The sequence below is a fragment of the Phyllobates terribilis genome, unplaced genomic scaffold (assembly GCF_046119375.1).
Source record: "Phyllobates terribilis strain yellow unplaced genomic scaffold, ASM4611937v1 Scaffold_14__1_contigs__length_39327217, whole genome shotgun sequence".
Classification (NCBI taxonomy): Eukaryota; Metazoa; Chordata; class Amphibia; order Anura; family Dendrobatidae; genus Phyllobates; species Phyllobates terribilis.
Genome location: NW_027362774.1, coordinates 28,259,091 through 28,284,010, shown reverse-complemented (window position 1 = coordinate 28,284,010; position 24,920 = coordinate 28,259,091). Strand labels below are relative to the sequence as shown.

The following is a 24,920-nucleotide window of genomic DNA, read 5'->3' as shown; positions in this document are numbered from 1 at the left end:
GGGTTGTCAGAACCAGGTAGCTAGCTATTCATTATTATTAAAGAGGGAATTTGGGCTAAACGTCTGCACTGTATAGGATCTCTCATCTCATTAGCGCCTCCTGCAGGAGAAATGTGGTATTATATTGTTCTATACGTGACAGCTCTCCTCCGTCCTGACTCATCCAGGGGACATCCGAGTGGGGGGGACCCCTTTAATGATGTTCTTATGAGACCTTGTCTTTAAGGCGTTTTTGTCAGAGGGGCCTCCTGAAACAAGTCCATAGAAAGTGACTCTTGTGAAGGGCTTTTATTATTGAGAGAACTACTTTTTTTAGAGGGATTTTCCTTTTTTTAGAAAAGTGGACTCATTAATGTAAAATAACAAAATCAAATAATACCCCACCCTCCCCTGGTCCAGTATCAGCTTTACACCACCGCGCCAGTCTGAGTGTGACGTCACGTTTTATGGCGAGCTCAGTGACTGGCTGCAGCGGTTGCGTGATCTCTCTCGGAGCCTGCGCTGGACCCAGGAAGGGAGGCGAATATCTGATTTTGTTATTTTACTTGACGGGCAACGTTTCTAAAAATGGTGAACCCCCTGCTGCATATATGTGTACACGGGAAGGCAGACACAGAAGTGACACACGGTTTGGGTTACGAGCTCTCCTAGAAACCTGCCGCAAGCACTTCTCTTGTATCCGGAGACTGAGCTACGACTTTTAGGTACTTAGCCCATTACTTCTATATACAATCGCTGACCAACTTTAATCTTAAGCATTACGCATGAAATAAATGTATTTTCCGTACCTTGTGTCTTCTCCCTGCCTCACCCCCAGGGTCCAGTCTCCGATGGTTCCACGCCGCACTCCACTCCTCTTCCGCTCCACCTGTTTGAATTGCTGAGTTGGTTTTTGTATGACCCTCCCCTGTCCGGTTCCCATTCACCTGCATAGAAAGCTCCCCGGGGAGGGGCATCGCCTCTCTCGCTCTCTCTCTTTCTTAAGTCTGATTTAAACAGGGGAAGGGTGAAGAGGAGCGCGTCGTGTAGCTTCGGGCCGATGGACTTGTTGGAGACACTGTCAGACCTGGCAAGCGAAAAATGGAAGGTAAGGGAGTTTCGGCGGAGAGAGCATGCGGTCTGCAAATTCTGGCTGCTGCCAAACTACTACTTCTGGGGCATGATGAGAGTTGTATTCTAGTGACACCTGGAGGCCAAAGCCTTAGTCCATCACGTGATATTTTATTCCTTTACCACATTAGAAGACTGGCCCAATTTTACGTCCTGATATAGGAAAGTGGTGCCTAACTTGTTGCAAAACTACAACTCCCAACATGCCTTGCCAGTGGCACTCCGACTTGTGTGGCTTCAGCTGTCACCGCACGCTGGGAGAAGTATTTATTTTTTTTTTAGATGGAGAGATACTGTTCAGGGTGGAGCTAGATCTATGACTAAGGACTCATTCACACTTGCATTTGAAAATACTGATCTGCACAGATCATATATATGGATTACACTTGATAACAGGTAGTCAAGTGGGGAGGGGAGACCCCCAGCAAGTCGGTATTTTAAAGGGATTTTTATATGACGTTACTTGCAGATTGTCTTACATTTTTTTGCCTCCCAAACCTCAGGAAAGATTGTAGGGATCATTGCCGTGCCCATAGCAGTGCCCAATAAGGGTCAGTGTGGCTCGCGTTACAGCGCAGTCATCGAACTGACGAGGAAAAGGGTTTCAGACGGCAACTTAAATATACATGACCGTTATATATATATATATAATTATTTTTTTTTCTTTTTTGTATTGTATTAGTTTTTATTTCCTTTTTTTTCTGCAGATGCAAATGCTTAGAAGTTGCAAATTGACTTCTATGGGCTAAAAAAATAATCATATACATATGGATCCATTATATCACGCTTTATCGGCAAAAATTAATGTGAAATGATAGACGGATTGCCAATATTCAGGTTTGAACGAGTCCTTAAAGGAGCTTTCCAGTGTGTTTTGATAACCCAGTAAAGCGCCTTTTTATTTAGCATGTTCTTAAAGATGGCTAATCTCCTTTCACTGGGCAGCAAGGAGGAGGTCCACTGGCCATGGGCTACCGACGTGGCTGCTGGACCGTCGTCATCTTGTGTATAGGAATGTATGCATTCCCACAAGTGAGGGTCCGCTCAGCATTGCCCACCTATACCGTGTGGTGTCCACATTGTAGTGGCCATAATAAGAGGATTGTCTTTTGCAACGTTGCCACTTTGACAATCGCTGGCTTTTTTTTGTTGCCCAGCCCGCAGGTCGATGGGTCACGCCCGTGGGATAGGAGATGCCTGCTGTTTGTACAGCGAGGTGTGGCAGTTTTCCACGGACCCTGATCTATAATGACCAGAGCCGCTGTTCCTGGAACAAAAAAAGAAAAAAATCCAGCCGGCGGCGTTTATCCACAAATATTTCACACGTGCGGCGCTTACAGCACACGAGGTCATACTGGACTATGCGGAGTCCGAGTGCACTTGAAGGGGTCAAGAATACGGATGTGCGTTCCTAATTATCAGCCGGCTAAACCTGCCAAAATGATCATGAAATAGTTTATGGCGGCATAAAAATCATCATTATTGGCAGCACATCGCATCATGTCAACAAGACATGTGCTGCCGATACTGTATGGGGCGTGATCACTACTTTCTAAATATCTCCAGTTGTGAAATGAATATTATTGCATAGTCTTTGTAAATACGAGCAATTTTGCAATTTACTGCATATTGAAATTTGCAGCCATTCTTGAGATATCAACACTTTTTTTTTTTTCTTTTGTTTACAGCTCATTGCCTTGGAGACCGACCGATGTTAGACAGCAGACCAAGCCACAGAGCATACAAGCTCTTTTCTGTTGAGCTTGTAAGCAATCATTTGAAGATCTTTAGTGCAGAGTTGGTTTACAAGCTAGACAGCAGCGGTGGTCGGTTTCCTAGGCAACGAGCTGTGAACAAAAGGAAAAGTGTTAGTATCTCAAGAAGGGCTGCAAGTTTTAATAAGCAGTAAATTGGAAAAGTGCTTGTTTTTACATGCACTTATATCTATGAAGATGGGAATAGCCCTTTAAATAAACACAGATGTAGCAGAGCTGCATTTGTGGTGCAACACGATGTGATGTGTGACCTGTGTACTGCAGTTAGTGTTATACCCAAGTGATGGCATATCGTTAGGAGAAGCCATCGCGCCATGACTAGTGTAGATCTCATCGAGCCGGAGAGTGAAGGGGTCGCGGCTTTCCCATTCACTGTAATTGAGTCGTGCTGCAGTTCCCCTGCAGAGCATGAGGAGGATGGGGGGGGTGCTGTGCTGGGAAATAATGTGATTCTTAATCTTAGGATCAGAGGGGGTCTTAATGTACAATTGAGACCATAGAGAACTCAGATCCAGGCGGTTTATAACCTTGATGCAATCCATAGTGACTGTCCCTCTGCTGTTCCTCCTGGAAACATATGTACAGATTGACAGCTAGACACTGCCCAATCTTTTCTGACTGTGTTTTTAAGTAATTGCATTTGTGTTTTTTGCAGAGGATGCCGGCCCCTATCAGACTGCGGGAGCTGATCCGCACCATCCGGACAGCGCGCACACAAGCCGAGGAGCGGGAGATGATCCAGAAGGAGTGCGCCGCCATCCGCTCATCATTTCGGGAGGAAGACAACACATATCGCTGCCGCAATGTGGCCAAGCTGCTGTATATGCACATGCTGGGGTATCCCGCTCATTTTGGCCAGGTAAGTCCTTTGACATCACATGCAAACTTTGCTCCCAGTGCACTGTCTGCACCCGGACTGTTGTGCCGTTCAGATTAAAATTGACTCTAATGGTTACTTGGGTCCTGGGGTTATATAGGTGCATTTATACAGCGGGCATCCTCCTCCTAACAGCAGTGACCAGAGGCAGTTCCTATTGCTGCTGTTTAACCATATAGATGGCGCTGACAATCTCTTATAGCAGCATTTAAATGACTCAGGGGCGTAACGACCGCTGTCGCCGCTGCAACCGGGCCCGGCGGGCCAGGGGCCCACCGACGCCAGCAGAAACTTCAACTGGATGTGCGTTCTCTGTGTGTATTGCTGCGCACAGACACATCACAGCCCATGTGAAAGCGCATGATGGATGCTGGGCTGTGACGTGCGGTGAAACCCCGCCCACAGCCCATCAATCAGGGGGATGCGTGTCAGTGGGCCACGCCTGGCTGCAGCCAGAACTTGACGTGACATCAGTGGATGTCGAAGCCGGCTGCAGCCAGGTCATGTGATGCCTGTGAGCGGTCAGCAGGACGATGGGCCGCGCATTACACTACACTGCGTTCCAAATTATTATGCAAATAATATTTTCTCAGATTTTCCCAAATTACCTATATGAATTGCAGTCATTGTAATTTTCCAGTCAAATAACTATTAGAGTACAATTGAAAGGTTTTTGTACAAACTGCCTATGATAACAGGATATTTAAAAAAAAAAAAAAAGCACTCAAACTGCACTCAAAATGCATGTTCCAAATTATTATGCACAGCAGAGTTTTCAACCTTTTCATTTTAATAAAGAACAAAAAAATGGTCATTTTTGAAATTATAAGCATTAGCAGGTTATTACACACTGAAATCAAACAGTTTTCAACTCAAAACTTTATTCTAGGTGATGTTATTTGCATAATAATTTGGAACACAGTGTAGAGTGGAGGACTATGGGCTGCGCATTACACTAGTGTGCAGGGCGATGGGCTGCGCATTACACTAGTGTGCAGGGCGATGGGCTGCGGCATTACACTAGTGTGCAGGGCGATGGGCTGCTGCATTACACTAGTGTGCAGGGCGATGGGCTGCTGCATTACACTAGTGTGCAGGGCGATGGGCTGCGGCATTACACTAGTGTGCAGGGCGATGGGCTGCGCATTACACTAGTGTGCAGGGCGATGGGCTGCGCATTACACTAGTGTGCAGGGCGATGGGCTGCGGCATTACACTAGTGTGCAGGGCGATGGGCTGCTGCATTACACTAGTGTGCAGGGCGATGGGCTGCACATTACACTAGTGTGCAGGGCGATGGGCTGCGCATTACACTAGTGTGCAGGGCGATGGGCTGCGCATTACACTAGTGTGCAGGGCGATGGGCTGCGCATTACACTAGTGTGCAGGGCGATGGGCTGCGCATTACACTAGTGTGCAGGGCGATGGGCTGCGCATTACACTAGTGTGCAGGGCGATGGGCTGCGGCATTACACTAGTGTGCAGGGCGATGGGCTGCGGCATTACACTAGTGTGCAGGGCGATGGGCTGCGCATTACACTAGTGTGCAGGGCGATGGGCTGCGCATTACATTTCTGCTATGGGGTCCCACGACTTCTATGTACGCCCCTGGTGAGTATAATGTTTGGTTTTTTTTTTCTACACACTAAAGAACAGCGGCACAACAGGGGACATATACCAGGGTATAATAATTTACTCAGGATGGGTGCGGGTGTGCCCGGTCCAAATTTTGCACCAGGTCCCATCAGACTAAAGTTACCCCACTGCCCATCAGCTTCCTTGCAACACCGTTGCGGGCTGCAGGTGGGTTTCATGGCAGTCAGGGGCCAAATGAAGGCCCACGTCACCGCCATCTTTGTACTCCCATGAATTCCAGTTTGCGGATGGGCTCTATAGGAAATCATCATTTTGACTGTATAGCAGGTTCAAATCCCATAGGGGGAGGAGAGGGCCAAAAAAAAAAAAAGTGAAAGGGAATAAACCAAGTTTTTATAATTGTAAGAAAAAAAAATTATAAGTTTGAATCACTACTTCATCAAGTTCAAGAAATTAAAACAAAATAATATAAGAATATTAAAGTTAATAATTTAAAAAATGTAGTTTAAAAATAAACAAAAACAGTTCAGCTCCGTAATGTAAAAAATTGAATTGCCAGATTTGCTTTTTTTTTTTCTCACTTCACATCCTCCCCCAAAAAATGGGGGATCAAAACAAAAAAAAAGATGGGTCTCAGAAAATGACAATACAAACCAAATTTTATTTTTTGCAAAAATTAATATTTTTTTTTACATTTATTCAAATGAACTTAGAGCTTTACAAGTTTGACATCACATTAAATAGTACGGACTTAGAAAGCCATGCCACCAGGTCATTTTACAGCTCAATAAACACCCAAAAAAAGGCGGAATAGTGTTTTTTTTTTTGGGGGGGGGTTTAGTCTTTTGATCTTTGGTTCGTCACCTGTTTGTTTCCTGTAATACCATGTGCGTCCCACCATCGCTTTGCTCCCACATCTCTCAGCAAGGGATGACACGGACCCGGGATTAAATTGTTTGTTTTTCCTCTGCAGCTCGAGTGCTTGAAGCTCATCGCCTCTCAGAAATTCACAGACAAAAGGATCGGTTACCTGGGTGCAATGCTCCTGCTGGATGAAAGACAAGATGTCCACCTGCTGATGACCAACTGCATTAAGAAGTAAGACCTATAACAGGGGGGCGGCCATTGGCTGACTCTTAAAACACCCGCTGAGATCAGTAGTACCCCCTGGCTCTAATGATACGGGCTTTGTATACATGTAACCCCCCTACATGTGATGCTGTTCATAGCTTTTAGGGTTTATGAAGAATATATTTTTTGTATCCCTTGTGATAAAACCAGGACTGGTGGTCCAATCAATGTTCTGGTGCCATCAATGTTCTTCTTTTACATGACCGCTTGGGCCTGTGTTAGGCGACTAGGTCTAGGACAGCGCCTCATCGGATAATTGGTGGTGGCGCGGATCAGTTTCCTCCAAGCAAGTTTCTGACTGATGGTGCATGCTGCAGATTCGACTGAATCTTTTTATGGTGGGAGATTAATTTTGAAAAAATGTAATATTTTTTTTGTGTATTCCGGAATATTCACTATTTGTGGACATGACCCATCATATATCCTATCATACATCTGCTGTTATCAGTCTTGCAATTTTCAGGCGTTTCAACTACAGTCGCCATCACCGGACGTGTCGTTTAGTGACAGTCGTGCCAGGGGGTCACAATATTATCACCGGCCATGTCGTAGATGGACAGCCGTGCCCGGGGACATAATATTATCACCGGGAGTGTCGTAGAGGGACATCCGTGCCCGGGGACATAATATTATCACCGGGAGTGTCGTAGAGGGACATCCGTGCCCGGGGTCATAATATTATCATCGGGAGTGTCGTAGAGGGACATCCGTGCCCGGTGTCACAATATTATCACCGGACGTGTCGTAGAGGGACAGCCGTGCCCGGTGTCACAATATTATCACCGGACGTGTCGTAGAGGGACATCCGTGCCCGTGGTCACAATATTATCACCGGGAGTGTCGTAGAGGGACAGCCGTGCCCGTGGTCACAATATTATCACCGGACGTGTCGTAGAGGGACAGCCGTGCCCGGGGACACAATATTATCACCGGGAGTGTCGTAGAGGGACAGCCGTGCCCGGGGACATAATATTATCACCGGGAGTGTCGTAGAGGGACAGCCGTGCCCGGAGACATAATATTATCACCGGGAGTGTCGTAGAGGGACAGCCGTGCCCGGGGTCACAATATTATCATCGGGAGTGTCGTAGAGGGACAGCCGTGCCCGGGGTCATAATATTATCACCGGGAGTGTCGTAGAGGGACAGCCGTGCCCGGGGTCACAATTTTATCACCGGGAGTGTCGTAGAGGGACAGCCGTGCCCGGGGACATAATATTATCACCGGGAGTGTCGTAGAGGGACAGTCGTGCCCGGGGTCACAATATTATCATCGGGAGTGTCGTAGAGGGACAGCCGTGCCCGGGGACATAATATTATCACCGGACGTGTCGTAGAGGGACAGCCGTGCCCAGGGTCACAATATTATCACCGGGAGTGTCGTAGAGGGACAGCCGTGCCCGGGGACATAATATTATCACCGGACGTGTCGTAGAGGGACAGCCGTGCCCGGGGACATAATATTATCACCGGGAGTGTCGTAGAGGGACAGCCGTGCCCGGGGACATATTATCACCGGACGTGTCGTAGAGGGACAGCCGTGCCCGGGGACATAATATTATCACCGGGAGTGTCGTAGAGGGACAGCCGTGCCCGGGGTCATAATATTATCACCGGACGTGTCGTAGAGGGACAGCCGTGCCCGGGGACATAATATTATCACCGGGAGTGTCGTAGAGGGACAGCCGTGCCCGGGGACATAATATTATCACCGGGAGTGTCGTAGAGGGACAGCCGTGCCCGGGGACATAATATTATCACCGGACGTGTCGTAGAGGGACAGCCGTGCCCGGGGACATAATATTATCACCGGGAGTGTCGTAGAGGGACAGCCGTGCCCGGGGACATAATATTATCACCGGGAGTGTCGTAGAGGGACAGCCGTGCCCGGGGACATAATATTATCACCGGACGTGTCGTAGAGGGACAGCCGTGCCCGGGGACATAATATTATCACCGGGAGTGTCGTAGAGGGACAGCCGTGCCCGGGGACATAATATTATCACCGGACGTGTCGTAGAGGGACAGCCGTGCCCGGGGACATAATATTATCACCGGGAGTGTCGTAGAGGGACAGCCGTGCCCGGGGTCATAATATTATCACCGGACGTGTCGTAGAGGGACAGCCGTGCCCGGGGACATAATATTATCACCGGGAGTGTCGTAGAGGGACAGCCGTGCCCGGGGACATAATATTATCACCGGGAGTGTCGTAGAGGGACAGCCGTGCCCGGGGACATAATATTATCACCGGGAGTGTCGTAGAGGGACAGCCGTGCCCGGGGACATAATATTATCACCGGACGTGTCGTAGAGGGACAGCCGTGCCCGGGGTCACAATATTATCACCGGGAGTGTCGTAGAGGGACAGCCGTGCCCGGGGACATAATATTATCACCGGGAGTGTCGTAGAGGGACAGCCGTGCCCGGGGACATAATATTATCACCGGACGTGTCGTAGAGGGACAGCCGTGCCCGGGGTCATAATATTATCACCGGACGTGTCGTAGAGGGACAGCCGTGCCCGGGGACATAATATTATCACCGGACGTGTCGTAGAGGGACAGCCGTGCCCGGGGACATAATATTATCACCGGACGTGTCGTAGAGGGACAGCCGTGCCCGGGGTCACAATATTATCACCGGACGTGTCGTAGAGGGACAGCTGTGCCCGGGGACATAATATTATCACCGGACGTGTCGTAGAGGGACAGCCGTGCCCGGGGTCACAATATTATCACCGGGAGTGTCGTAGAGGGACAGCCGTGCCCGGGGACATAATATTATCACCGGACGTGTCGTAGAGGGACAGCCGTGCCCGGGGTCACAATATTATCACCGGGAGTGTCGTAGAGGGACAGCCGTGCCCGGGGACATAATATTATCACCGGACGTGTCGTAGAGGGACAGCCGTGCCCGGGGTCATAATATTATCACCGGACGTGTCGTAGAGGGACAGCCGTGCCCGGGGACATAATATTATCACCGGGAGTGTCGTAGAGGGACAGCCGTGCCCGGAGACATAATATTATCACCGGGAGTGTCGTAGAGGGACAGCCGTGCCCGGAGACATAATATTATCACCGGGAGTGTCGTAGGGGGACAGCCGTGCCCGGGGTCATAATATTATCACCGGGAGTGTCGTAGGGGGACAGCCGTGCCCGGGGTCACAATATTATCATCGGGAGTGTCGTAGAGGGACAGCCGTGCCCGGGGACATAATATCACCGGACGTGTCGTAGAGGGACAGCCGTGCCCGGGGACATAATATCACCGGACGTGTCGTAGAGGGACAGCCGTGCCCGGGGACATAATATTATCACCGGACGTGTCGTAGAGGGACAGCCGTGCCCGGGGTCACAATATTATCACCGGGAGTGTCGTAGAGGGACAGCCGTGCCCGGGGACATAATATTATCACCGGGAGTGTCGTAGAGGGACAGCCGTGCCCGGGGTCATAATATTATCACCGGGAGTGTCGTAGGGGGACAGCCGTGCCCGGGGTCATAATATTATCACCGGGAGTGTCGTAGAGGGACAGCCGTGCCCGGGGACATAATATTATCACCGGGAGTGTCGTAGAGGGACAGCCGTGCCTGGGGACATAATATTATCACCGGGAGTGTCGTAGAGGGACAGCCGTGCCCGGGGACATAATATTATCACCGGGAGTGTCGTAGAGGGACAGCCGTGCCCGGGGTCATAATATTATCACCGGGAGTGTCGTAGGGGGACAGCCGTGCCCGGGGTCATAATATTATCACCGGGAGTGTCGTAGAGGGACAGCCGTGCCCGGGGACATAATATTTTGCTATTTTCACATCAGAGTGACGTCTCTTATCCGGCGTTTAATTAATTGCTGAGGTCAAATAATCTGCAGGCAGCCGAAGCTGAATCCCTTGGTGGCCGCTCTCCATGTTTTCTTTCCCAGCGCAGACAAATGAGCTGAATCGCTCCACTTGTCCATTGCTGTCTTTCTAGCTCGGTTATAGGTAGGAGACGAGACTAAGAGCCGGGGCTGTAACTGGAGAAAGCAGGATCTAGTGACACGCAACACTGGAAAGGGAACTAAAAAAAGTGCCGCAAATTGCAAAATATATACTGTGAAAATGTGCAGAGAGCAGCTGATCCGTAGAGGATCTGTGCAGTGTTCTTGCATATTTTAGGTTTGGAGATTTTTATTTTTTTTTTGCCACAGAAAGGATCCCAGAGGTGAGATTAAATAAATGCATTTGTGGTCTGTCCCTTCTACTGAATATTCGGTGTATGCACTGGGAAAACTTGCTAAAAGAGGGCAACACGATCCCCCCCCAGATGACATGTGCAGCCCCAGTGTAGACGCGCTTTGCTATCTGTACATTGCGCTGCTTGGTTTGGTATAATGAAGCTTGTAATCTTGTTTTTTTTTTCGCCCCCTGTATAAATATCCTCTGATTTGTGTACAGTTGTTTACCACATGGGTGATATCATTCTACGTGGGTGGTCTACGGAGAAAACAGCCGCAGCTGAGTAATCGCTCCCGTTCCTACATCCCTGCTGGATCCTAGCTGAACTTTCATTAAAGCTGTAATGCTAGGATATGATTATTGGGGTCCGATACCTCGTCCCCCTGGTAGCAGATCACATAATGCTCGATTACTGTCAGCTTTGTGTAACCTGTATCCTGCTCTCTCCCTTAGTGACCTGAATCACAGCACTCAGTATGTGCAGGGTCTGGCGCTGTGCACACTGGGCTGCATGGGATCCTCCGAGATGTGCAGAGACCTAGCAGGGGAGGTAGAGAAACTTCTGAAAACGTCCAATTCCTACCTGCGCAAGAAGGTAAGTGCACAAAGCTCTCATCATTGTGGAAAAGCTTAGAATATGGGACAGACTTGTAGCATGCACAGTCTACAGAGCTGGGGCATGCTGGGATTTGTAGTATTGCAGTGGCTAGGCTGGCCGCCACCGCCATATTGGTGAATTTGAGCAATGTCTCCTAAATGCCACTTGCTGTTTGCAGGCCGCATTATGTGCCGTTCACGTCATCAGGAAGGTCCCAGAGCTTATGGAAATGTTTTTACCTGCTACAAAAAACCTGCTGAACGAGAAAAACCACGGTATGTGTGAGCGACATTATGACGCGTGTGGCGATTGCTCATGTGCTGCCCACATTCCTGCGTTACTTTCTGTGCTTGGCTTTCTTTTTATTCTTTTAATGCGTTTTATTTTCATGGCTTTTCTATAGGAGTGCTGCATACCTCCGTGGTCCTCCTGACAGAGATGTGCGAGCGGAGCCCCGACATGTTGTCACATTTTAGGAAGGTAGGTAGTCTTATTTTTTATTTTATTACTGAAGGTCGTCCTCTCTAAAAGACTTTGGGATAGATTTAGTAACTTCTTATCACTCTATGATGGATATGTCCATCTTAAGCACTGGTAAGTTAATGCTCCATGACGGATATATAGTGGTTTTGTAGCTGCAGGAGCCCAGCTAATTCTGTGAGGGTGGGTAAGAATGACAATCCACACCGTTAAATCCACTAGATACCTTGGTCAATAGCAGCATCTGGGCGATTAGTCAGGGGGAGGAAGCTCCCTCTGTCAGGAGTTCCTAATGCATTGCCATTGCATCTGGGAGTTTAACAGGGACCCCATTGCTGCCCTCCGAAAAAAAAAAAAAAATTTGTTTTTCAGTGCCCCAAAATGTTACCATTTAAAAATACATCTTATCTTCACAAAAAAAGACTGTCCTTAAGGGGTTAATTTTACCTTAAACTTAGTAATGTACCACAATGACACGCTGTATGATCAGCCTGATGCATCTTTTCCTCACGTCATGTTTTGGTTGGTTACTGTACACACGTATTGCACCAAAATAATGCTGCATGCCATTAATCTGGCGGTGTATTTTATAAGACACGTCTACATATGTGCTGTATGCTATATATGAGGGTTGTGCTGGCTGTAACGCTGTATACCTGTACATGTACGGACAGCATGGCGCAGGCTCTGCTGTTCCCTCTTCCTAACACCTGCTTCCTGTCTTTTGCTCTCTGCCTTTTTCGGATGCTGCGGTTAGAATGAGAAGGTAAGAGTCATTAGATGTCTTTTTATTTTTTCCCAAATACCTATTTAATCATAGAAATAAAAATCTTCCCCTGAACCGTGTATTATCACTAAACTTTTCCCCTTTCCAGTGATTATTACTTTTGCCTGTCTTTTGTGATGCCGTAGCGCAGAACCTTCCAACCTGGTGCTCTCTGGTCGTTGCAGGACTTCAACTCCAGGACATGCTGAGAGTTGTAGTTGTGCAGCAGCTAGAGAGCCGTAAGCTGGAGACCATTGCTGTAGTGTAACCTGGGCTGTGTAATTCTGGCTCCAGGGGCCCCTCGTAGCTTTGTAGTGTCCAGTTTGTGCATCAGTGACCGTATCGTGTCTGTGTACGGTGGCAGAGCATTAGGCTTAGGGTCGGTAACGCTGTCTTCTATCTCCACAGCTCGTTCCTCAGCTAGTGCGTATCCTTAAGAATCTCATCATGTCCGGGTATTCTCCTGAGCACGACGTGTCTGGCATCAGTGACCCTTTCTTACAGGTGAGCGTGAACTTCCCAGGAGGTCGGCCGGCTTCTAATCTTACAATATTGGCACTGGTATGGCTGCCTGAGATAGGAGGGTAGCATGCGGGGACATAAAATGTCCAACTTTACCACCTTTTTTTTCTCTCATATGTGTCATTGGGGAACACAGCAATTTTGGACTAATGCTGCTGCTACAACGGCAAGCTGTTGCATCGTGCAACACTGGATCCTGCTGCCTCTGACATTTTGAGTCTTTTTTTTTTTTTTTTTCTTGATGTCTTCTAGGTCCGAATACTGCGACTTCTCAGGATTCTTGGTCGAAACGACGATGACTCGAGCGAAGCAATGAATGACATCTTGGCACAGGTGCGTGGATGCAGCAGAGTCATAGCGTATTTAAATGGAATTAAAGGGTTATTCTCAAGATTAAAAGTCAGAAGAGGCAGCAACTTGCAGTTCGGTGATAGTCTGACACCAAACGATCCGGAAAATGAAGCTTTTAAATGCCCTGTGGGATAGCCGCCTCTCCATTCTTTCCCTATAAGACTGTTGGAGATAGCCACACAGCGCTTGGCTTTTTTTCTCCAGCAGTCCGATAGAAAAGAAATAAAGCAGTGCCGCATTTATGGCTACTATTGACAAAGCTCGGTTCTCAAGATCGGTGCAGAGACTAGAAGTTCGACTTTTCACCAATTTTACAAGTTATCACCTATCCTTTTGGTATTAAATAACTTTTAATGTTGGGAATAACCCTTTAAAAAACAGGATTACAATCGTGCCTCATATACGATCTATACATGTAAATGCTCATTCAGCTCAGCTACATGTGTGCTGTGATGGTGAGAGAAGCAGTACTGATAGTGAGAGAAGCAGTACCGCACACCTCTGGCATTGCTTACGTCTTAGGGAAGGACCAGGGTTGCAATCAGCATCCATGATCGTCTCGTCTCACTGTCCTCATACTTATGGGATTGTCAGCGGATCCCGGGATCCGCTTATACACGAGTTCATAATACCTGCATTTTAATAAACCAATTTTTTTATCTTTTTTTTTTTTTTAGGTTGCAACAAACACAGAGACAAGCAAAAATGTTGGCAACGCTATTCTGTATGAAACAGTCTTAACGATCATGGACATAAAATCAGAAAGTGGCCTGCGGGTGTGTATCCGGGAAATCGGTTATATTTCTGACACTTTACTCTTCCCCTAATATTCAGTAATGATGGGATTTCCGTTCTTGGTTTACATCACAGGACTCCAAATGTGCTACCTAAGAACAATCAGTACAGGAACCAACATTTGATTCTAGGAATAACCCTTTTATGTTCTGCGCCTTCCTTTTTTTTTTTTTTTTCCTTATACTGGACCATCCTGTCCACTCCTTGTTTAACCCCTTCACAACATATGACGGCTGTTAACCTGTTAAATCCCGCTGTCAGTCTCTGACAGTGGGATTTAACACGCGCCGATGAGGCATGCTTCATTCCATACTCCCATTGGTGCCCCAGGGACGTGATCTCAGGGCTGCTGAAGACCCCCATGCCTGTCATCGTGAATCTCATGTGGACATCGTCATGGCCGGTGTTTATCGTCATTTCTGCTATACGTAGCACTGATATGTATAGCACAGATGATCGCAGCTTCAAGTCTCCTAAGGGGACTATTTTAAAGTGAAAAGGGAAAAAAAAAACATTTAAAAAAATGTGAAAAAAATTAAGTTCAACTCACCCTTTTGCCCCATTAAAGATTAAAACCACAACTACAAAAAAATACACATTTGATATCACTGCGCTCAGAAAAGTCAGATCTATCAAAATATAAAATAAATTAATCCAATCAGTAAACGGTGCAACGAGAAAAAGAGGATCAAAACGCCGAGAAATCGAATTAGGTTATTATGGTCACCAGAATATTGCAATAAAATAGAATAATGGGCGCTCAAAACATTTTACCTAACCCAAAATGGTATCAATAAAAACGCCAGCTCAGGACATAAAAAAATAAGCCCTCACCCGGCCCCAGATCTTGAAAAATGAGAAAGCTACGGGTCTCGGAAAATGGCGACAAAAGCAAAAAAAATCAATTCTTGTGCAATAACATGGTGGAAATAAGCAATAAACGCTTTATTGGAAAACGTGCCTGTGCAGTTCTTGCTGTGTCCAGCGCCTCGTCTGCTTCTCTCCATTGTGTCGTCCCAATCCAACATTTTTCCCTATTTGTTCTTTGTCTTTAGGTTTTAGCTATTAATATCTTGGGACGTTTCCTATTAAATAACGATAAGAATATTCGGTGAGTACACGTCACGGCAAACCGGCCGCAAGGAAACTTGAAAGCGCGCAATGCGGTTTGGATCATGGCGATGTCCCGTTTGTGTCCCCTTACAGCTACGTGGCTTTGACATCTCTACTTAAAACCGTACAGACGGATCACAACGCAGTCCAGAGACACCGCAGCACCATTGTCGACTGTCTGAAGGACTTGGACGTCTCCATAAAGAGGTAGGAGCGGATGATGACATCTTGGAAATCCGCTGTATAAATGCTGATCGGAGGGATTGTCATGATGATTGCAGTGATCCATCGGCTGAGCTTCCCTGCTGACACCAATATCTGAGCACATCCCAAGCTGTCTGATACCGGGTCTTTTTCTATATGGAGACATTGCTGACGCCCTTGGTAAAACCTTTTTTCTTTATCGCTTCATAGGCGAGCCATGGAGCTGAGCTTTGCATTAGTCAACGGCAACAACATCCGAGGTATGATGAAGGAGCTGCTTTATTTCCTGGACTCCTGTGAACCCGAATTTAAAGCCGATTGTGCATCAGGCATCTTCTTAGCAGCTGAGAAGTAAGTGATCTATAAAGGACTTACACCGCACACCACAAAACACTGGAGATATATATATATTCACATTTCTTACAGATATGCTCCCTCAAAGCGATGGCACATAGACACTATTATGAGAGTCCTTACTACTGTAAGTATCAGAATTAGGTTAATTTTGCTATACATTCACTGCGCTTTTATCTATATAATTTATACATTTTATTTATAAAATTTATTTTACTTAAAATAATACAAAATTATAATTTTATTTTTAAATAAAATACATTATTTTATAAATGTATCTATTTTTTATTTAAATGTATTCTATTAAAAAAATAAACTGTGTAATAAATATATATATGTGTGTGTGTAATATATATATATATATATAAATATTACACACACACAAAAATTAAGAGACCACTGCAAAATTTTCATTTTCTCTGATTTTTCTCTTTAACTATATTTTTGAGTACATTGCTGTTTTATTCTATAAACTACTGACAACGTCTCCGAAATTCAAAGCTAAAAATTTTGTATTTTATTCGCAGCAAATGAGAAATCGTCAAAATACTAAAAAAGAAACAAACAGCGCTTTCAGACCTCAAATTACTCATGTTTTAACTCTGGAACCGTTCAGAAATCAATATTTGGTGGACTAACCATGATATTTAATCACAGCTTTCATGCGTCTTGGCATGCTTTCCACCAGAAAACCGTTCAGTGGCCTCTTAATTTTTGCCAGAGGGGTGTGTGTGTGTAAATATCTAATAAAAAATATATATATATATATATATATATATATATATATATATATATATATATATATATATATATATATATATATATATATATATATATATATATATATATGTATGTATTATATATATAGTATATATTTTTTTAATAAATACATTATTTATATAATATATGTTTTTTTTTTTATTATACTTGAATTCTCTCATCTGACAGCTTCTCATCTTGTATTTGCAGGCTGGAACCTACGTACGGGATGACGCCGTCCCTAATTTAATTCAGCTCATCACTAATAGCAATGAGATGCACGAATACACTGTACAGAAACTCTATAAAGCTATTCTAGACGACATCTCCCAGGTAAGCGCCCACCATCCTGCCTGTAAAGGGGTCTTAGACATTTATGACAGTTCTACAGGATATGTCATAGATGTCTGAAATATGCAGGCGCTGCTTCTGGGACCCAAATTTACACCCAAAAAAGGGAACCCCCAACCCTAATCCTGCTGTTTGCAGTCACTGGATGCGGTGGTCTTGGCACCATGCAGGATGGGCGTCTGTGATTTCCTGTTCTAGAGATATAGGGGTGGACGCCAGAGGTGAACAATGGATGCTGATATATAAATCCCCTGGAGGGATGAGGACCTTATTGAGTAAGGTTGATCTCGTACGTCCATGCTTTTTAACAGACTGGAAACAGGCGGCATTCATGTGCTATCACATCACGGTCCCATTCATTGACGTATGTTTTGTCCTTGAATTTGACCAAAGCCCCTTTTTGCAGACCAGTGATCCCAAAAGTGAAGTGTGATTGGTTCCCTGGAGCTATAAAAGAATCATGTACTATCTGCAGAAAGGAAAAGAACACGAAAGTCAGACATGAAATGAGGGTGTAAAAATATCTGATATTTGGGAGACTTTTTTTTTTCCTCATATCAGTTGTGTATTTATATCCTGGTTCTTGATGTTCCACCTCCTGTAGTTAGGAAAAAAAAAAATGGCCCACATTTTTAATATGAATTAAAGGATTTTTCCTTTGGCGCATGAAATTCCCTGTATGACCACAAGGTGGCGCTGCTTTCATATGTATTTTATCGTGACCTTTTTATGTCTTTTCCTGCAGCAACCGCTGGTCCAGGTGGCGTCCTGGTGTATAGGAGAATATGGAGACCTGCTGGTTTCGGGCCAATGCGAAGAGGAGGAACCTATCCAGGTACAATATGTGTGCATAAAGCTCTATAATGATGTTAGACATTTTAAAGGGGTGTTCTCAAGTTTGGCGGGGGATAGGGGATAACTTCCTGACTGCTGGGACCTCCGTGATCCTGAAGACCCCCTTGTGAAGGGAGTGATGGTTGATCATGCACACCCCCGCTCCTCGACTGACGGAGACCAACCGAGCACAGCACTTGTCTCTCTCCGCCAGTCCCTGGTAAGACTGAAGTGGAATTGCTTATGATCAACCATTACTCCGTTCACACGAGCCCTGGTTCCCAGGATTGATGGGGGTCCCAGCAGTCAGACCCCTCATTGATTGGAAGTTCTAGCTTCCCAAATTTGAGAATACCTCTTTTAATGACATCTCATAATATGCTGTAGCTATTTGATGGATTTTGTCCAGTAAGGGGGGATAATTTCTGCCATTTTCTGTGGATATATCTGAGATGGAGACAACATTTTAAGCCGTTCTGTTCCTCACCAGGTCACCGAAGATGAGGTTCTGGATATCCTAGAGAGTCTCCTGATTTCTAACATGTCCTCCTCAGTTACACGAGGCTTCGTCCTGACTGCCATCATGAAAAACTCCACTAGGTTCACCAACACTGTCAAGTAAGTGCCAAGGATCTGTAGGAAGATGAGATCTGGTGGACCTGCACCAGGACCTGTAACCAGGACCATGCTTCTAGTCTTCTCTGATCATTTTCTGAATTGGTCCTTCTTGTTTTCTGCAGCCGTATAAAGAAAGTGGTTTCCATCTATGGCAGCAGCATTGACGTAGAGCTTCAGCAGAGAGCGGTGGAGTACAATGCTTTATTCAAGAAGTACGACCACATGAGGTGAGAAGAATGACAGCATCTGTAATTTAGTATTATAAACGCCATCATGGACAGAGCTCATGACTGCCTCTTTCTAGGTCTGCACTTCTGGAGAGGATGCCCATCATGGAGAAGACCATGACGAATGGCCCGACAGACATAGCTCAAACTAATGGGGAAGCAGAACCGGGAATCATAGACACCAAACCCATTCCTTCTACTCAACCACCATCCAGCCAGGTAACAACGCAGAGCACAGGGACGGACATTTTTTTTTTTAACCAATACTCGCGTCTCTGGCCATCCTGCTGCTCGCTGTTTGGTCCTCTTCGTCCTCTTCTTTCCGTCTTTATGCATTCCGTCCGGTCCTCTTCTTTCTGTCTTTGTGCACGCCGTCCGGTCCTCTTCTTTCTGTCTTTGTGCACGCCGTCCGGTCCTCTTCTTTCTGTCTTTGTGCACGCCGTCCGGTCCTCTTCTTTCTGTCTTTGTGCACGCCGTCCGGTCCTCTTCTTTCTGTCTTTGTGCACGCCGTCCGGTCCTCTTCTTTCCGTCTTTGTGCACGCCGTCCGGTCCTCTTCTTTCCGTCTTTGTGCACGCCGTCCGGTCCTCTTCTTTCCGTCTTTGTGCACGCCGTCCGGTCCTCTTCTTTCCGTCTTTGTGCACGCCGTCCGGTCCTCTTCTTTCCGTCTTTGTGCACGCCGTCCGGTCCTCTTCTTTCCGTCTTTGTGCACGCCGTCCGGTCCTCTTCTTTCCGTCTTTGTGCACGCCGTCCGGTCCTCTTCTTTCTGTCTTTGTGCACGCCGTCCGGTCCTCTTCTTTCCGTCTTTGTGCACGCCGTCCGGTCCTCTTCTTTCCGTCTTTGTGCACGCCGTCCGGTCCTCTTCTTTCCGTCTTTGTGCACGCCGTCCGGTCCTCTTCTTTCCGTCTTTGTGCACGCCGTCCGGTCCTCTTCTTTCCGTCTTTGTGCACGCCGTCCGGTCCTCTTCTTTCCGTCTTTGTGCACGCCGTCCGGTCCTCTTCTTTCTGTCTTTGTGCACGCCGTCCGGTCCTCTTCTTTCCGTCTTTGTGCACGCCGTCCGGTCCTCTTCTTTCCGTCTTTGTGCACGCCGTCCGGTCCTCTTTTTTTCCGTCAGTTAATTTCTGAACTTGCACAATTTGGTGATTTTCCTGGAGAGGATCGAGTTTTCTCTCCTGAATTTGCAGCTCGGTGGTTGGCCGCTCGCACTATTGCTGCGCAGGGCCCCAATGATAATAAATGGAGATGGTAGCAGAAAGGTGACCAGCCGCTGCTGAGTCATCCAGACTTTGTATTTTTCAGAATACATCTGTTTTTCCTTTTCTTTTTACAGGCCAACGATTTATTAGATCTTTTAGGAGGAAATGATATTCAGCTGGTGATACCCACTGCGCCACCTCCAAAACAATCCACCGTGGGAGGAGAACTGCTAGATTTACTGGGCGATCTAAACCTTGGAGGTGAGTGATTGATTCGGGGAGGACGCCGGTAGGGGGGCTTCTGTTCAGTGTGTGACGTCAATGCTTCCAGAGTTATTTTACCTTCATTTCTATAAAAAATGAGTCTGCAAAGTACAAGCTGGTTGTGCAGGGCGAGGACTCGTCTCCACCTCTGAAGTGCAAGCCTAGGACTTTATATACACGCAGAAGAAAAGGCTTTAATAATATCCTCCTTTATTATTTCTTTCCTTGTCTGATCAGCTCCTCCGGCACCAGTCCCGCAGATGCCGGCACCCCAGCTCCTGCTTGATGGACTGTCAGTGCAACCTCTATTTAATGAAATATCAGGTCGGTACAAAAGCCCCCCCCCACCTTACTATACTAAAATATTAAAAGGTCAGGCAGGTATCGGCTTATCAAAGCTATTCTTCTCCTCTCTCTCCGTAGGTATTCCACCCATCATTGCTTACAACAAGAACGGCCTGAAAATAGACTTCAGCTTTGAGCGATCCAGCACGAACGCCAGTGTGACCGTGATCACAACCCAAGCGTTCAACAGCACAGACAGCGAGATGACGGACTATGTGTTCCAGGCGGCAGTACCAAAGGTATCACTTACAGGGGTCACACAGCGTCGCCTTTGTCCTCGTGTTTTGCTCTTTTTAGACTCCAAGGCGTCGGGCCAAGAACAGTCACTTATCGGTGCTTGTTTTATTCCAGACTTTCCAGCTTCAGCTCCTATCTCCGAGCAGTAATGTCCTTCCACCCTTCAACGCTGGTAGTGTCACGCAGGTCATTAAGGTTCTGAACCCCCAAAAGGTGAATATCAACACAGAAAATAGCGCTTTTTTTCATTTAAAGGTGGTTTTAGAAAAAATAGTTTATGCAATGTTCAGATATATCTTTGGTATCATTCTGTGTGCTTTCAAGATCACTGCTTGCTGTAAATCTATCCCGGTCATGTAAATCGCACCCTAAATCGACTGCAATTAAGACCCACCGTGTACTTCTGTGCTCGTCACTTAACCCCATCACAACCTTATAGCATAAGTAGACATCATGGGCGTACGGGTTGGATGCAGCCGACTCATGGATCTAAGCTGCAGCTGTCGATTGCTGCTACTTAACAACTTAAATGCCGCTGTCAGTCACTCGACGGCGGCATTTAACTGGCAGGATTGTATAGGTTGCACATTTCAGTCCCCTTGCAATAAAAATGTATGGTCGTGATGGGTTGCAGGATATCGTACTAGTGATCAAATGGTCACAGATTCAAATAAATAATAAAGTAAAAATATTAAATAATAAAGTTTCTTAAACTATAAAAGTATGAATCGCTCCCCTATTCCCATATATTCCGTATCGCTGCATCCGTAAAAGTTTATTCTATAAATATAAAACTAATCGACTTTTATGGTAAATTCTATAAAGAGAAAAAAATCGGCAGTTCCTGTTTCCCCTCCAAAAAAGAAAAAAAAGGTACCCCAAAATAGTGTCAGTTAAAAAAACAGCACGCCACGCAAAAAACAAACACAGCACAATCTATTTAAAAAAATGTTACGGATTTCAGAAAACAGAGACTAAGAAAAAATGTTATTTATTTATTTTTTCTACAAAGTTATGCATTTTTTTTGTTTTTAATCACTTAACCCCTTTACGACGTGGTACTTAATAGTACGCACCACGTCATAATCCCCGGTTCAGTGCGGGCTCCGGCGCTGAGCCCGCACTAAGCTGGGCACATGACATCTGACATGTGCCCGCAACAGCCGCGGGTGGAATCGCAATCCACCTGTGGCTGTTAACTAGTTAAATGCCGCTGTCAATCTGATAGCGGCATTTAACTTGCGCAAACCGGATGCGAGTCACTTACCCCACCCATCGGTGACCCCGTCACATGATCGCGGGTCACCGATGGGTGGGCATGACAACCCTGGGTCTGCCGGAGACCCCTGTGGTTGTCACTTCCAGATTGCTATGAGCGCCGCCCAGTGGTCGGTGCTCATAGCAAGTGAGCAAATCTGCTACATGCAGGCGATCTGATCATCGGCTGTATGTAGCAGAGCCGATCAGACAGTTGCTGCTTCTAGTCTACCATGGAGACTATTGAAGCAAGCAAAAAGTAAAAAAAAAAAGTTTTTCAAAATATTAAAAAAATCTGAAAGTTTAAATCACCGACCTTTCACCCCATTCAAAATAAAAAAAAAAAACATACACATTTGGTATCGCCGCGTTCAGAATCGCCCGATCTATCAATATAAAAGAATAATTAATCCGATCGGTAAACGGTGGAATGAGACAAAAAGAATTCTAAACGCCAGAATTATGTTTTTTGGTCGCCGCAACATTGCAATAACGGGCAATCAAAACATCGGATCTACTCCAAAATGGTATCAATAAAAACGTCAGCTCGGTGCGTGAAAAATAAGCCCTCACCCGACCCCAGATCCCGAAAAATGGAGACGCTATGGGACGCGGAAAATGGCAACTTTTTTTTTTCACCACTTAAATAAAAAATAAGCTATACATATTTGGTGTCTACGAACTCGTAATGACCTGGAGAATAATAATGGCAGCTCAGTTTTAGCATTCAGTGAACGTGGAAAGAAAAAAAGCCCTGAAAAACATCTGTGGTATTGCACATTTTTTTTTAAATTTTGTTCCCGTTTTCCAGTACATGATATGGTAAAACCAGTGATGGCGTTTAAAAGTGCAACTTGACCCGCAAAAAATAAGCCCTCACACGGCCATATTGACCAAAAATAAAAAAGTTATGGCTCTGGGAAGAAGGGGAGCAAAAAACGAAAATGCAAAAACGGAAAATGCTCCGGTCATAAAGGGGTTAAACATAAGTACATATAAAAAATATTCATGTTTGGTATCGTGGTAATCGTGTTGACTCTAAGTATGCTGTCAGGTCAGTAACCGTACTGTTAACATCATGAAGACACAAAACAGTGGAAGAAATGTTGTTTTTTTCTCAATTTCACCAAGTTCGGCTTTCCTTCCCCTATATTCAGTACCTCATATGTTGCCGTTCAAAACTATAGCTCGTCCTGTAGGAAACCCTCAACCCTCACACGGCTATGTAGATGGAAAATCAAAAACAATCTGTCTCTTGGAAGTCAAGGAGGTAAAAACAAAAGCACCAAAAGTTTCTCGGTCGGGAAGGGGATAAACAGCGCAGACTTGTATCCAAAAAATGCTTCCTACTAAAGAACCACAATGAATTGATACAAAAAGTTTGTAGCAACTTTTTGCTGTGCAAACCATAACTTTTTTTTTTAAGAAATGAATGATCTTGTGTTTCTTCTTTTGTTCCTTGTAGCAACAGCTGCGCATGCGGATCAAGCTGACGTATAATCACAAGGGCTCGGCCATGCAGGACCTCGCCGAAGTCAGCAACTTCCCCCCTCAGTCCTGGCAATAAGACGGTGCTGTGTCTACTCTCAACCCCCCCCAACCCCACCCAAGATGAAGGAACTCTGGACTGGAGCCTCTGCCCTCGGATTGCCAACGATTGCACTTTGGGCCTCGGGGAAGCTGAAAAGGTTGAAGGACATTCTGCAACCGAGTGAAGCGACGCAAGGCGAGGACACTGCTGCCTCTCCACAACACAAGTCGGAGCAGCCTGGCCTCCTTCAAACCCCGCACCCTTTCTCGCCGGGAATTAGAGTTGATTTTCCCAGGCCGGATCTCATGGGATTATTATTATTATTATTATTATTTTTTTGTGTTCGTCTCCTTCCTCCTCCTTTTTTTTTTCTCCTCTGTACATTCCTGCAGACATGTTTCCACTCACTCACCAGGCTCCTCTTCTTATTCTCTTTCTCTTTCAAATGGAGAAAAGTTTCTTGTTTTTAGAATATTATTAAATTGTAAAAAAAAAAGAGAAAATAACCCTGATCCTGGGAATGAATCGCTGCTCCCTTTCTTCTGGATACTTAAGTGCTAGTTCTGCAGCCTCCGCCAGCTCCCCCACCCCCGTTCCCCAATCTGCTGCCCTGCTAGTAACTTCTGTGTAAATTACTGCTGCGTCCGGGTTACAGTGCCTCACGCTGGTTATACTGGGTATAGCGCAAGGGAGACAGCGAATGCTCGTCCCGGATCTCTCTGGACGGTATGATGGTACCGATACGGTGACTGTCAGTAGGTAGGCAGTGCAGATGTCAAGGAGCCTGACTATTCGGTGTCTGACTTTTTTTTTTTTTCTTTTAGTTGCCGCTGCTAATTTCTTTAGTAATTTTCTAGATTCGCCGTGCCTGCTATCACCTCCCAAATTAATTGATTCTGTAGATAACGAGGGAAGTGCTGGTCTCTGTGGGAATTGCTCCAGACCCCCTAGATGGACACGGTAACTGTTTCACGAAAAAGAACAAATGCAGCGGCGACACAGTGCAAAAAAAGAGACGAGCCGCCACATCCGCGCTCACCCCCCCGAGTCCCGTGTGGCCTCTTGCTTAGCAGCCAGTCTCCTAATACTTGGGCAGACGTCATATTTGCCACATGTTGGTACTCTCTCTTTTAACATCTCTTCGAGGGGCTCATCCGACTCCCCTCCGCCCCACCACGTAAAAATCATCTTTTTTTTTTTTCATTAAGTTACAACTTTCTTAACGACTCTTCTTACCTCCCCCCTCTCAATCTACACCCCCAGCCCGTCCGATGGTCTCATTGAAAGGAACATCCAAATTTTCCATCTGTGAAGTGGGGTTGGACAACAAAGGACCTGATATATTACCGCGGACTTTTTTTTTTTTTTTTGAGACGGAAAAGCAAACTTGTAAAAAAATAAATAAA

At 45.9% G+C, this 24,920-nt stretch overlaps 1 protein-coding gene across 1 annotated transcript; it reads left to right on the top strand.

The window, feature by feature from the left end:
* Positions 1 to 910: 910 nt before the first annotated feature.
* AP1G1 (adaptor related protein complex 1 subunit gamma 1) lies at positions 911 to 24,884 on the top strand. The gene is made up of 23 exons (XM_073659805.1): positions 911 to 1,087; positions 3,541 to 3,744; positions 6,332 to 6,456; positions 11,168 to 11,309; positions 11,491 to 11,587; positions 11,716 to 11,792; positions 12,967 to 13,062; positions 13,333 to 13,413; positions 14,109 to 14,207; positions 15,282 to 15,337; positions 15,433 to 15,546; positions 15,754 to 15,894; positions 15,970 to 16,024; positions 16,867 to 16,989; positions 17,753 to 17,842; positions 18,332 to 18,459; positions 18,582 to 18,686; positions 18,764 to 18,905; positions 20,015 to 20,141; positions 20,382 to 20,468; positions 20,568 to 20,728; positions 20,841 to 20,939; positions 23,449 to 24,884. Exons 1-23 carry the CDS (start codon positions 1,040 to 1,042, stop codon positions 23,548 to 23,550), a joined length of 2,499 nt encoding a protein of 832 aa, XP_073515906.1. The 5' UTR covers positions 911 to 1,039; the 3' UTR covers positions 23,551 to 24,884.
* The last annotated feature ends 36 nt before the right edge of the window (positions 24,885 to 24,920 follow it).

Coding starts and splice junctions, on each gene's coding strand:
- AP1G1 (XM_073659805.1), top strand. CDS start 1,040: ATGGACTTGTTGGAGACACTGTCAGACCTGGCAAGCGAAAAATGGAAG. Junction 11,793..12,966: donor TGTTGTCACATTTTAGGAAG/GTAGGTAGTCTT, acceptor CTATCTCCACAG/CTCGTTCCTCAGCTAGTGCG. Junction 20,142..20,381: donor GGGCGATCTAAACCTTGGAG/GTGAGTGATTGA, acceptor TTGTCTGATCAG/CTCCTCCGGCACCAGTCCCG.